Genomic DNA, 14,236 nt, shown 5'->3' with positions numbered 1-14,236 from the left:
GACAGTGTAATAAGTATTTTATTGCATTTTATAATGCCATTGTCAATAATTAGTACAGATTACATGCAACTAGACCTACTGTACAGCTGTTTTATTGTCTGCATGGACAGACACAAGAAGATTCAGGTTACAAATACACAGATATATGTGTGTTTTATACAGCATGAGGAAAAGGGCAGTGACTGGCATTACATGGCCACCCAGGGAAGGGTGAAAGGGCAAAGGTCTCGGTGGCAAAGTCGCCTTTTTTTAAACCTCTTTTAGACCATCTTAAAAACCACCACCTGCTCCTACTTTACCCATTCCCCTGGGTCACACTTTCAAAAAATTAACAAACAGAACAAAATAAAAAGATAAAATAGAGGTAAACAGAAACTGAAACTAAGTAATGTTACAGAAAGCCACTGCTGAAAATGTACACACATTCCTAAGATACAACCAGAGGACAGCTGAAGTGGTAGTTCCATTTTTGGGGGGGGCTGTGAAGTTCATAATAACATGGGCAACTGTCCTTTAAGTTCCCTTTCCCTCAACATGACACCTAAGAGCTGTCCAATCATAGAGCAGGGGTGGGGCCAATTAGGTCCCCGGAGTCACTAATGATCCAATAGGAAGAGTGCTCGTCGGAGAGATGATGGCGATGGTGATAGCGAAGAATGGTTTGAGGTATGGGAAGTAGCTTGTGGTAGATTAGTGCCGAGGGTTGGTTTGGTTACAGTTGTGGTGGTCTGTTAGCTGATAAGCCTTGGCCATTCACAACACCTTTGGTTAGAGTTCTAATTGGACAAATGCCATCAGGTGTTTGATTGAAGGCCACGCCCAGTTGTCCTATTGAGTGATTGACTGCTGTAAGTTAAAGGTCATCAGAGGAATGACTGTAGTCAGGGGTCAGAGGACACAGATTGGCACATAAAGGACCCACAACATCACCTTTACATCGCTCCATCTTTAAAAGCAAGAGAGGGGCTACATATTTTCTTCAATTATTTTCCTCTTTCTCTTATTTTTCTGAGGTTTTGGTCCTGTCTTAGAGAAAAGTCCTTCTGAGGTATCATCATAACGAAGTCAACTTTTTGTTTTACTGTTGTTTTTCTTTTTCTTTCCTTAAAAATGCAGTACAGAGACAAAAGGTATCAAAATAGACCTAGCTAAGATAAATATACAAACAGCTGTTACCTAAACCACTTATCTAACTTTAATTATTTTATTTTTTAGAGATAATACACTTAAAAAATCATCGTCCCAGACGTTTTATGAAGAAAATGAAAAAAGAAGAAAGGAAAAACTATTCAACAAAGATACCTGCATCACTTAATATGATAAATACATACACTTCAGCATTAGCAATACAGTATAGGAATCCAAGCTGGAAGCTTTACAATAACTAAATGAACAAAAGAGAAAATCAAAAAGACATCATGGTAAAGAATGCCCTCGAGAGCTAAGCCAAGCATTAATATACAATAATACATCATAACAGCCAAACTGGAGAAGGAACAGAAGTGTCTATGGCGATCTGTCAACATCATCAACGAATGTCAATCTACATCTTGATAAAACAGCTTGGCTTACAGGTGTACCTTAAAGGATGAGAATTCAAACATCATTTATTTACTGAATGCAGCAGTGCCTCTTTCATGAGAGTTTGAATCATAACAATAATAATAGTAGTAATCATTCATTCCTTTGTAAGCTGTTATTATTGTCCGTCTCCCAGCAAGCTCTGTGTTTGTCTTTGGATAGTATCTTTAGTTACTCAGAGCCTCTCCTCAGCTGTCTGAACCAAGGGGCCAACAGGGGCCCGGCTCCTAGTGACAGGGGCCACTATTCACCGTGAAGGGCCAGCTCCATGTCACAGGGCTTTAATTCCCAGCTCTGAGGCTTATTGACTGATACTAAGGGCCCTTTCGACTGAACACTGACTACAGCCTGTGAGTGTGTGTGGGTGTTTCCTTTATCGCTGCCATCTCCATTCATGTGTAGTGTGGGCCGCTGGCGTGTGGCGGGCACTAGTGTGTGTGTGGCCCAATGGCGGGTGCAGGGCACTCACATTCTGCTCATCATCACTCCTGACAACCAGCTTCCTGCCCCATTGAGTCGCCGCTAACGACCGGACTATCATTGGCTGCCGGCAAAGCCGGCTCATCAATATGCGTGCATACAATTAGAGCACCCAGTTAAGAGGCTGTTCACAGAGTTTTATGCTAATGACCAGTATAGAGAGAGCCGATAATACACAGCTGAGAGTAGACCTTTTAAACATGGTGACCACTTCACTCTTCACTCTTAGGAGAACGCACCAGTTATCTGTGGTTTTAGGAGAGGTAGTCATCTTTAACGGGGTGTAATGTTGTTGTAACGTCTCTTTGTTTTGCGCTCACGCTCGTGAATTTGGAGTTCAGATAGCCAGACAAGCTTTTTCTGCCCCACTTAATGTGTATTAACAGTAAGCTGTGTTTTGGTATATTTCACTATTATTATTGAGGAAGAATTTAAATTAAAAAAACGGAAATATTTCTGGTCTCCAGTCTCCCATTGGCTTTTATTGTGAACCATTTTGAAAAGGAGGTAGTGTTATTTTTGGTTTTTACTCTCGGTGTCCCTCTCCCACTTTGTTTGTTATAAATCAGTCTGATGACGTGAAGCATCATAACCCTACTTAGACAGGAAACAGTGCTGTTTTACACAGGAAGTCAATACAAAGAAAAAACTAAGAAAATGGTGCAAGAGTTGATTTGACAAAACTGTTCCCAAATTTTGTTTTAGAAAAAATCCCTAAGTTGACATGTCCCTTGGTGTGTTCCTTTCTCATTGGTATGATTTTGTCGTTTGTCAGTTGTTCTCTCTTTGCTGTAAATATCACAAGTGGTCATAATGGTATGTCTGTTCTGAAAAACCCTCCGTTTGTCTACTGATGTGATGTTTGGAATGACAGCCAGCTTCAAACAGTCTCTATCACAACTACTCACAGACTGGGGATATGAACGTGTTTCTGTAGCAATGTGAGAGCATGAAGACATTATAAGAGCGAAACATTAGCATTTTGTTCCTATTTATTATAAGACCTGCCATTTTTGGTATTTGTTAAACTGTTGTGTCTGCCAGAGTAGACTGTAGGTGAGGAGTAAAGAAAGTACATTAAGTAAACTGTTCTCTGCTAGACAATGGGACTTTTGGTCCTATTCAATCAAACTGGGAGCCGGGTCAAAAAAATGACATTCTCCTGCATAGCACAAAGGGATGTTTGAATGTATAGAGTTTCACAATGAAAATATTGTTTTGGTTGAGGAAATTAATCAAAAAATGCATTATTACAGTGCAATAAAAATGTATTTTTTGTTTTACACGGTATCCCAGTTAATGGACAACTGACAACAGCCCACTTCTTTTTTTGCTGGCTTCTAGTGTCACATAAAGGTATATAAATGTTGTGTTCAAGTGCCTAATGAGGGTAAGATAATTATTTGTCATCTTTAACCCTGAATCCCATCTTAGGCTTGCCTACAGTGGAGCCTGTCATAAGGTTGTGTTTGAAACACAGGTAGCCTGAGCATGGAGAGATAGAGATTTAAATCCTAAGTGCTTTCTTTATTTATCTAAGGAACTGCAAAAGGGTTGTTTGTTAATACTGTTTCTGGCCTTCAACCATAGCATACCTAATGTGAGTCGTCATTTGCACCAGTTAAACACATGTAAAAAGATTTTAACATCACCAAATTCTATTCAGCATTTTATACTTTGGTTTTTGGAATGACCAGTAATGTCATGAACAAATTCAACGTAAGAGTTATGATAATACAATAATAATTTAAATGTCAGATGTTTATTGTCTTTTGGCCAGTTCTTTAGAGGAAAAACTCAAAAGGGGAAAAATAAACTACAGGGTTTTTGGTTTTCTACACATTTCTTTGGTTACCTGTAACAAAAATAAAAAATGGGAGAAAAAGCAGAAAATACATAAAAATAATGTGTTTAAATTTGGTATGGCACTGCAGAGAAGGTAATGCTTTTACGCTCACTGAAAACAAAAGATTTTAAATCTCACGTGCTATTCCTTTGAGTTCAACTCACACAGTGAATTGCAGACAGCTTCTATACAGTAACTATAGTAACAATAGAACTTTTTGAAATGAAACTGAGCAGAGTTGCCACGTTTTGGTGTCCCACACAAAGAATTCCCCCTTACTTCTTTAACATTTTGCACACACTTCCGGGTGGAAATTTGTGGGATGAGGTATTCTCTGACTGCCATAATATATTTTTTCAAGCATTGCTTTGTATCACAGCTGATGTTTCTCAACTAACTACGAGAAGATAAAATAAAAAGGAATGAAAGTTAGTTAAAAAGGAATAATACAAATGGATGATAATGTTGGGATTATTGGTGAGTGTTCTCAGGAGCTGAGGCCCTCGATCCTAAGTGCTATTCTCAATCTCCTGCCATCTAAACTGGCAAACCCAGACACACAGAAAGGTATTCATGGTGGGCTGGGGTATGGGGAATTTTGGGACAATACTGTACTTTCTTTGCCACCAATACTAGTTTGGAATGGTGTGAACAAGCAGAGTTAATAAAAACTAAAAACAAAACAAACAAAGCATTTTTACAAAATACACTTTGAAACAGAATTATATCACCATGGAAATATGAATCCTACAAAATAAATGAAGATAACATCAAAGAAAAAAGGAAGTGAAAAAGCTACCACTTTTTGGATATAAAATGTTTTGTATCCCATAATCATAAACTATTTTAGTCAGATATCTCTGTGTAGATGATCTCTCCTTCCTCCCTCTCTTTTTCTCTCTCTCTCAGGTTGGCCTGTGCCCATCACTCTATCACACATGAAGGAGGAGTAAATCACCAAAGGGTCTTTTTTGGGGGGGAACAATGTCATCTTTTTTTGTTTGTCATAATGAGTAAAGAGAGTCTTGTCTGGCTTGGGCAGAGAATGGTTAGAGAGTGGGCATAGGGCAGAGAATGGTTAGAGAGTGGGCATAGGGCAGAGAATGGTTAGAGAGTGGGCATAGGGCAGAGAATGGTTAGAGAGTGGGCATAGGGCAGAGAATGGTTAGAGAGTGGGCATAGGGCAGAGAATGGGCATAGGGCAGAGAATGGTTAGAGAGTGGGCATAGGGCAGAGAATGGTTAGAGAGTGGGCATAGGGCAGAGAATGGGTAGAGAGTGGGCATAGGGCAGAGAATGGGTAGAGAGTGGGCATAGGGCAGAGAATGGTTAGAGAGTGGGCATAGGGCAGAGAATGGTTAGAGAGTGGGCATAGGGCAGAGAATGGTTAGAGAGTGGGCATAGGGCAGAGAATGGTTAGAGAGTGGGCATAGGGCAGAGAATGGTTAGAGAGTGGGCATAGGGCAGAGAATGGTTAGAGAGTGGGCATAGGGCAGAGAATGGGTAGAGAGTGGGCATAGGGCAGAGAATGGTTAGAGAGTGGGCATAGGGCAGAGAATGGTTAGAGAGTGGGCATAGGGCAGAGAATGGTTAGAGAGTGGGCATAGGGCAGAGAATGGGTAGAGAGTGGGCATAGGGCAGAGAATGGTTAGAGAGTGGGCATAGGGCAGAGAATGGGTAGAGAGTGGGCATAGGGCAGAGAATGGTTAGAGAGTGGGCATAGGGCAGAGAATGGTTAGAGAGTGGGCATAGGGCAGAGAATGGTTAGAGAGTGGGCATAGGGCAGAGAATGGGTAGAGAGTGGGCATAGGGCAGAGAATGGTTAGAGAGTGGGCATAGGGCAGAGAATGGGTAGAGAGTGGGCCTAGGGCAGAGAATGGTTAGAGAGTGGGCATAGGGCAGAGAATGGCTACAGAGTGGGCATAGGGCAGAGAATGGCTACAGAGTGGGCATAGGGCAGAGAATGGGTAGAGAGTGGGCATAGGGCAGAGAATGGCTACAGAGTGGGCATAGGGCAGAGAATGGCTACAGAGTGGGCATAGGGCAGAGAATGGCTACAGAGTGGGCATAGGGCAGAGAATGGCTAGAGAGTGGGCATAGGGCAGAGAATGGCTAGAGAGTGGGCATAGGGCAGAGAATGGCTAGAGAGTGGGCATAGGGCAGAGAATGGCTAGAGAGTTGGCATAGGGCAGAATCCTGCAATCCAGTCTCAGTCCCGCCTATGGGTCATTGACTGGTTTGTACGCTTGGTTTCTGATGTGTGAGCAGGTGGGGTAATCTTTGAGAAAACCACTGTCCTTCCTTCCATTTCAAAGCCCAGCAGTTCTTTCAGGCAAAAGAAGAAAAAAAAAGGAACTAATATGATCGGAGAAGAGGAGGAGAGTTATACACCTCCTGGTGACTGTTCCAAACAATATATACACATGATCTGATGTGTGTGTATCTCCACACTCTCTCTCACACACCTGTATGTATATTGAAGTGGTGTGGAAATCAAACTACCAGCACTAAAGGACAGTAGGGTGGGTAGACCATCTGTGTGAATCAACAGGGAGAGGAGAGTGGAGAGGAAAGAGGACCCTCCCTCCATATCACCACTGAGAGCTGTCTCTCTGACAATACGCTGCTCATCGGGTGAGGGAGGAGGGGGTGAGGAGGAGGGAGGAGGGGGTGAGGTGGGTGATAATGTGTGGGAATAAAGCAATGCTCCAGAGTGTTATTTTTGCGTCGGTATGTAACGGAGGTCTAACCCTGTTTGTCAATGTTGTTGGTTTCTTGCTTTATAAAAATCATGATCTTTATCTTTTTTTTTTTATCTCTATCTTCTTTTTTATGTGGTCATCAATTCGCTTCACTCCAATGGAGCGGGCGGGATTAAACCTCAAAGTCCCGTCCACTGGTTCAGCTCATCCAATCCTACTCCAGCTCCTCGGTGGGAAGCTCATCATCCAAATCGCGGTCATCCCGATCGCTAGGCAAAGCCATGTTCTGAGTGACAGTTGCCATGAGCGACATGGAGCGTCTGTCCTCCTCGATCTCAGTGGGCTCCTCCTTCACATGGACCTGGTGTCTGAAAGGCAGAGGGACAAGTTAGAGAAAGACAGAGAAAGAGAGAGGGAGTGTGTTTGTGAGAGAGTTTGTGTGTGTGTGTCTTACCCATACTGCTGTGGGCTGAGTGTAGGGCTGCAGCTGCCGTTACTGTTGACCTGTTCTACAGTGGAGCTGACGTCATCATGACCCATCCCATGCAGCATGTTGAGGCTGGCGGCAGATGAGGGGTTAACCAGGCCCTGGCTGTTCAGCAGAGTTAAACTGCTCTCCGCAAGGGCCGCCTAATAGACACACACAGGAACACACAGATTTACATTAAAAGACACTCACATACATCACAATTGACTTCAAGTACTTATGGATCCACAAATAAACTTTGTGAGTAAGAAGAACCCATGTATTTATTCAGTAACACAGATGCTTTGACTGGTTAGTCCTGTTGAGTACTTGCTGAGCATTTCGCTGCACCGTTTTAACCTGCTGTAAACTGAGTATGTGACGAATAAACGTTGATTTGATAGTCAGTAATGCTGAAGACTAAAGCAGTGTTTCCTGGATGACTAACTCTTCAGGATTACCACATACAACCACTAGGGGGCTCCTGCACACTACACTTCACTGCTCAAGGGTTTAGTGGTGTGTGTGTATGTGTGTGTGTGTGTGTGTGTGTGTGTTAGAGGGTAGAGAGAGAGAAAGAGAGTGAAAGTGAGAGAGCATTCATTGAGGGAGTGTGTGCATGTGATAGGAGTGACTGAAATTGATTTTATAGGACAGGCACAAATGTCATGCAGTGACCTTAATTGACAAATACTTGATGCTATAAGTCATCTGAGTCATAGTTGGATGGAGTAAGGTGTCTCGTGTGGCTCAGTTTGTAGAGCATGGTGTTTGTAACACCAGGGTTGTGGGTTTGATTCCCACGGGGGACCAGTACGGGAAAAAAAAAAAAAGGTATGAAATGTATTCACTACTGTAAGTCGCTCTGGATAAGAGTGTCTGCTAAAATGTGTATGTGTACAGTGGTTCTTCCTTTAAAAGTTTGGAGCTTATGTCGCGACCGTTTGTGGTAGATTGTGGTAAATTGCGTCATTCTGGCAACAATGGCTGACACTTAAATAACGTGCCACAGAATTGTGCGGCAGCCCGCCAGCTGTGCTGCAGTATGCCGCAACTTTTAAAGGAAGAACCAGCTGTGCTGCAGTATGCCGCAACTTTTAAAGGAAGAACCACTGCACGTCTGTGTGTTGGGAGGTGTGTGTGTGCATGTGGGGAGGAGTGTTTCTGGACGTGTGCGAGGAAATTGATATTGGTGCCCTTGATCGTGACTGGCTTCCGCACACGTGCCACAAACTAGCCTAACTTCCTAACTAGTGTGTGTGTAGGTGTATACACTAACCTGGTAGCTGGCGTTTAGGGAACCGAAGCCCAGGCCTGAAATCATGTTCTTCACCAGAGTAGGACTCCTAGAGACAGAAAGAGAGGGGGGAGAAAGAAATAGGTGGAGATTAGAATTAAACACAGCTCACGTATACTGGATAGATTCAGTGAAAGGTTAAGAGTGTCGGGCCAGTAACCGAAAGGTTTTTCACCTTGTTGGCTAAGGTATTTGAACCAGCGACCTTTCAGTTACTGGCCCAACACTCTAATCGCTAGGCTACCTGCTGCCCACATATTGAGTGCATGTGTGTAAAGGAGCAGCTGCAGCCAAAAACAACTTACAAATGTAAGAAATGCACCCGCTACACACACGAGCATACACACATACTGTAAACAGATGCTGTTAACACCCACACAAATAGCGGTTCCCAGTCTCTGATATCTGCAGTGCAGGCATGTGTGTGTGTGTATTTCAGTGTGTGTGTGTGTGTGTGTGTGTTTGATTGTGTAATATGGCCTGATTTCTCTGGCAGTTGGAAAGAAAATCTTTTTACACATGCTAAAAAGCCTCTGTGTTCTGTGTGTGTGAAGATTTGTTTACACACGCTTCACACTAACAAACCTCTCTCCACCCTGCATCATAGACAGCAGCACGGTAATGGTGTCGACAAATACGTAGAATGGGAAACACACACACGCACACATTTAGATATGAAACACACACATGCACACATTTAGATATGAAACACACACACGCACACATTTAGATATGAAACACACACATGCACACATTTAGATATGAAACACACACATGCACACATTTAGATATGAAACACACACATGCACACATTTAGATATGAAACACACACACTGACAGACCAGGCCTTTATATTTGACTCCTGAGTTAACCGCTTGGTAATAATTAGGGGTGAACATATCGGAATGTCTAGTTTAACGCCCCGATGTGCAAAACCGCTGTCAAAGCTGACGTGCAAACCTAAACTCAGCAAAAAAAGAAACGTCCCTTTTCAGGACCCTGTCTTTCAAAGATAATTTGTAAAAATCCAAATAACTTCACAGATCTTCATTGTAAAGGGTTCAAACACTCCTTCCCATGCTTGTTCAATGAACCATAAACAATTAATGAACATGCACCTGTGGAACGGTCGTTAAGACACTAACAGCTTACAGACGGTAGGCAATTAAGGTCACAGTTATGAAAACTTAGGACACTAAAGAGGCCTTTCTACTGACTCTGAAAAACACCAAAAGAAAGATGCCCAGGGTTCCCGCTCATCTGCCTGAACGTGCCTTCGGCATGCTGCATAAGGACTGCAGATGTGGCCAGGGCAATAAATTGCAATGTCCATACTGTGAGACAGCGCTACAGGGAGACAGGTCAGAGAGCTGATCATCCTCGCAGTGGCAGACCACGTGTAACAACACCTGCACAGGATCGGTACATCCGAACATCACACCTGCGGGACAGGTACAGGATGGCAACAACAACTGCCCGAGTTACACCAGGAACGCACAATCCCTCCATCAGTGCTCAAACTGTCCGCAATAGGCTGAGAGAGGCTGGACTGAGGGCTTGTAGGCCTGTTGTAAGGCAGGTCCTCACCAGACATCACCGGCAACAACGTCACTTATGGGCACAAACCCACCGTCGCTGAACCAGACAGGACTGGCAAAAAGTGCTCTTCACTGACGAGTCGCGGTTTTGTCTCACCAGGGGTGATGATCGGATTTGCGTTTATCGTCGAAGGAATGAGCGTTTCCCCCGAGGCCTGTACTCTGGCCTGTACTCTGATTGATTTGGAGGTGGAGGGTCCATCATGGTCTGGGGCGGTGTGTCACAGCATCATCGGACTGAGCTTGTTGTCATTGTAGGCAATCTCAACGCTGTGCATTACAGGGAAGACATCCTCCTCCCTCATGTGGTACCCTTCCTGCAGGCTCATCCTGACATGACTGCTATTAGTTTCACGACATACATACTATGGAACACCGTTTGGCTATTTGCGTGTCAAAAAAGTCACAGTAGCACTGTCAAAGCTGTACAAAAAATTCTGCAAACAAGCAAACACCGGCCACGAATGACGTGTTTACAATACCGCGTTGGTAATAAAGCATCATTTGTTCGACCGCATCTTCTGGGGTAGCTAGGTTTAGCTTGGTACCTAGCAAGCACCAATACAACTAGCCCGAAAACAATGACCAGTAGAAACGGCAGTCATTTCCATTATTCTTAGCAATGATTTAAGAATCCTGTGAGTAAGTATTAGCTAGGTTGCCACTTGTTGTTTGCCTATTGAAATTGAACTTCAGTTCATGAATATAAATAGCTAGCCAGCTACTCAACCCTGTTGCCCAAAGCTAACGTTATAAGCAGCCAGCTAGCTTCATCTGGCTAGTGAGGCTCAACCACACCAGGTTATGTGTTAATGTCATTGTAGGTATAGGTGTGTGTAGGTGGCAGGGAAGTCAGGCGCAGGAGAAACCAACTTGGTGTAACTGGAGTCGTTTAATCTTTATAAAACAAACTCCACAAAACCAACGTACATAAACATGGGTAAACATACCCGTCGCACACCTATACAAATACACAAACACAATAACCACTAACAATCTCCGACAAGGACATGAGGGGAAACAGAGAGTTAAATACACAGCGTGTAATTAATGGGATTGAAACCAGGTGTGTAGGAAGACAAGACAAAACCAATGGAAAATGAAAAATGGATCAGTGATGGCTAGAAGACCGGTGACGTCGACCGCCGAGCACCACCCGAACAAGGAGGGGCATCGACTTTGGCAGAAGTCGTGACAGTTAAGCTAGCCACGGTAATGATTAGGCACAATAGTGGAATTTGCGGTTTTCCTTCAAAATAAAAGTATGTCATTGACAGTAATGCAAATGAATACAAATAGTAGAATTATGTCATACTTTTATTTTGAAGGCTAACCGCAAAGTCCACAATTGCTGCTAATCCTTATTTTGGCTATGGGTTCAACCACCATTAATCAATTAAGAACTGTCTTATAAATTAGGGTTATTTAGATGATGACACCTAGCTATATATTTAGCTAGCTAACTATAGCTACTGAAACAGATTATGTCGTCTTGCTATATTTTTGGGGAAGAACATTGTTTGCATCCATGAGCTAGCTAGTTTTTTTTATGACCAGCACTGTAGGTGCGCAAGACAACTTCACCAGCATCATAGCATACGTATCAATGAACCATTGTGACATATGAAATACGAGTGATAGTGTAATCAATGTGTAATAACTACGTAAAAAATGTATGAACCCGTTAAATTATTATGTGACGTGCTGTCATATTCAGGTCCTGATTGGTCAACAAGCTTATTTGACACGTCAAATTGTGTTAAGTAGTATATTTTTTGACACGCAAAGACCCAAACGGCATTCCATAGAAATCCTGGTTGAGAATGAAACGACTGAACAACGAAACAGCACAGCTAGTAAGTGAAAGAAACAGGTTTTGATTATGTTTTACTGGTAATGGGGACATACGTAAATGCCAAAAAAATTACTTTTTGGTCAGTGTGGTGTGGGTGTATATGTGACCTTTATTTAACTAGGCAAGTCAGTTAAGAACAAATTCTTATTTACAATAACGGCCTACACCAGCCAAACCCGGACGAAGCTGGGCCAATTGTGTGCCACCCTATGGGACTCCCAATCACGGCCGGATGTGATACAGCCTGGATTCGAACCAGGGACTGTAGTTACGCCTCTTGCACTGAGATGCAGTGCCTTAGACCGATCCGTCCATGTGTGTGTGTTAACTATTTAACTGTACTAGAATTCTTAAAAGGCCTCTAAAATGTTAAATATCGGTTATTGGTATCGGGGGTTTTTTTGGCAAGGAAAATATCAGATATCGGTATTGGCCAAAAATGTAATATCAGTGCATCACTAGTAATAATGACACAATTATACATGCCAACACCTACAACCACACACACACACATCACCCATACACACTTATCATCAGAGCCAGGGTGGGCAGGCAGATTCATGTGGGAGATAAATGTGTGTGTGTGATGAGTTTGTACCCGGTCATCTTTGGTGGTCTTCTCTTTTGGTATTCCACCTCATCCACTGTCCACACAGCCCCCTTCACGTTCTCCACCCTCACAAAACACTTATGCAGACTCAGGTTGTGGCGCACAGCATTCTGAATGGAGGGAAAGAAAGAGACGGAGAGAGGGAGATAGAGACACAGAGGGAGAAAGAAGGAGATAATTTGCTTTCATAAGCATGTAGAGAGCCTGCCTGAAAAGAGAACCTAGTAACAGTTATTTACAGTTGTGAACAGAATCAAATATGACAAAAACATGTTCAGACAAAGAAGTCAACTAATGGCTCCTGCACAGGAACATGGTAGAGACACACTAAACACAGGAGCATGGTAGAGACACACTAAACACAGGAGCATGGTAGAGACACACTAAACACAGGAACACGGTAGAGACACACTAAACACAGGAGCATGGTAGAGACACACTAAACACAGGAACATGGTAGAGACACACTAAACACAGGAGCATGGTAGAGACACACTAAACACAGGAGCATGGTAGAGACACACTAAACACAGGAGCATGGTAGAGACACACTAAACACAGGAGCATGGTAGAGACACACTAAACACAGGAGCATGGTAGAGACACACTAAACACAGGAACATGGTAGAGACACACTAAACACAGGAGCACGGTAGAGACACACTAAACACAGGAGCATGGTAGAGACACACTAAACACAGGAGCATGGTAGAAACACACTAAACACAGGAGCATGGTAGAGACACACTAAACACAGGAACATGGTAGAGACACACTAAAAACACAGGAGCATGGTAGAGACACACTAAACACAGGAACATGGTAGAGACACACTAAACACAGGAGCATGGTAGAGACACACTAAACACAGGAGCATGGTAGAGACACACTAAACACAGGAGCATGGTAGAGACACACTAAACACAGGAGCATGGTAGACACACACTAAACACAGGAGCATGGTAGAGACACACTAAACACAGGAGCATGGTAGAGACACACTAAACACAGGAGCATGGTAGAGACACACTAAACACAGGAACATGGTAGAGACACTAAACACAGGAGCATGGTAGAGACACACTAAACACAGGAGCATGGTAGAGACACACTAAACACAGGAACATGGTAGAGACACACTAAACACAGGAGCATGGTAGACACACACTAAACACAGGAGCATGGTAGAGACACACTAAACACAGGAGCATGGTAGAGACACACTAAACACAGGAGCATGGTAGAGACACACTAAACACAGGAGCATGGTAGAGACACACTAAACACAGGAGCATGGTAGAGACACACTAAACACAGGAGCATGGTAGAGACACACTAAACACAGGAGCATGGTAGAGACACACTAAACACAGGAGCATGGTAGAGACACACTAAACACAGGAGCATGGTAGAGACACACTAAACACAGGAGCATGGTAGAGACACACTAAACACAGGAGCATGGTAGAGACACACTAAACACAGGAACATGGTAGAGACACTAAACACAGGAGCATGGTAGAGACACACTAAACACAGGAGCATGGTAGAGACACACTAAACACAGGAACATGGTAGAGTCACACTAAACACAGGAGCACGGTAGAGACACACTAAACACAGGAGCATGGTAGAGACACACTAAACACAGGAGCATGGTAGAGACACACTAAACACAGGAGCATGGTAGAGACACACTAAACACAGGAGCATGGTAGAGACACACTAAACACAGGAGCATGGTAGAGACACACTAAACACAGGAGCATGGTAGAGACACACACACTAAACACAGGAGAATG

General features: G+C 43.3%; 1 protein-coding gene across 7 annotated transcripts in view; it reads right to left on the bottom strand.

Annotated features, from left to right (window-relative positions):
* The window catches only part of foxp4 (forkhead box P4), a 177,467-nt gene continuing 163,231 nt past the window's right edge, over positions 1–14,236 (bottom strand). For all 7 annotated transcript variants that reach the window (XM_014166826.3, XM_014166823.3, XM_082967447.1 and 4 more), the window contains 4 exons: positions 12,423–12,544; positions 8,354–8,420; positions 7,063–7,238; positions 1–6,976 (listed from right to left, as the gene is read on the bottom strand). In XM_014166826.3, the coding sequence (XP_014022301.1) occupies positions 6,823–6,976; positions 7,063–7,238; positions 8,354–8,420; positions 12,423–12,544 (519 nt within the window). In that variant the 3' untranslated portion in view covers positions 1–6,822. The remainder of the gene's footprint in view (positions 6,977–7,062; positions 7,239–8,353; positions 8,421–12,422; positions 12,545–14,236) is intronic.

The sequence above is a fragment of the Salmo salar genome, chromosome 22 (assembly GCF_965601325.2).
Source record: "Salmo salar chromosome 22, fSalSal1, whole genome shotgun sequence".
NCBI lineage: Eukaryota > Metazoa > Chordata > Actinopteri > Salmoniformes > Salmonidae > Salmo > Salmo salar.
Note: the sequence above shows the minus strand (reverse complement) of the source record. Positions and strands in the feature narration are given on the sequence as shown.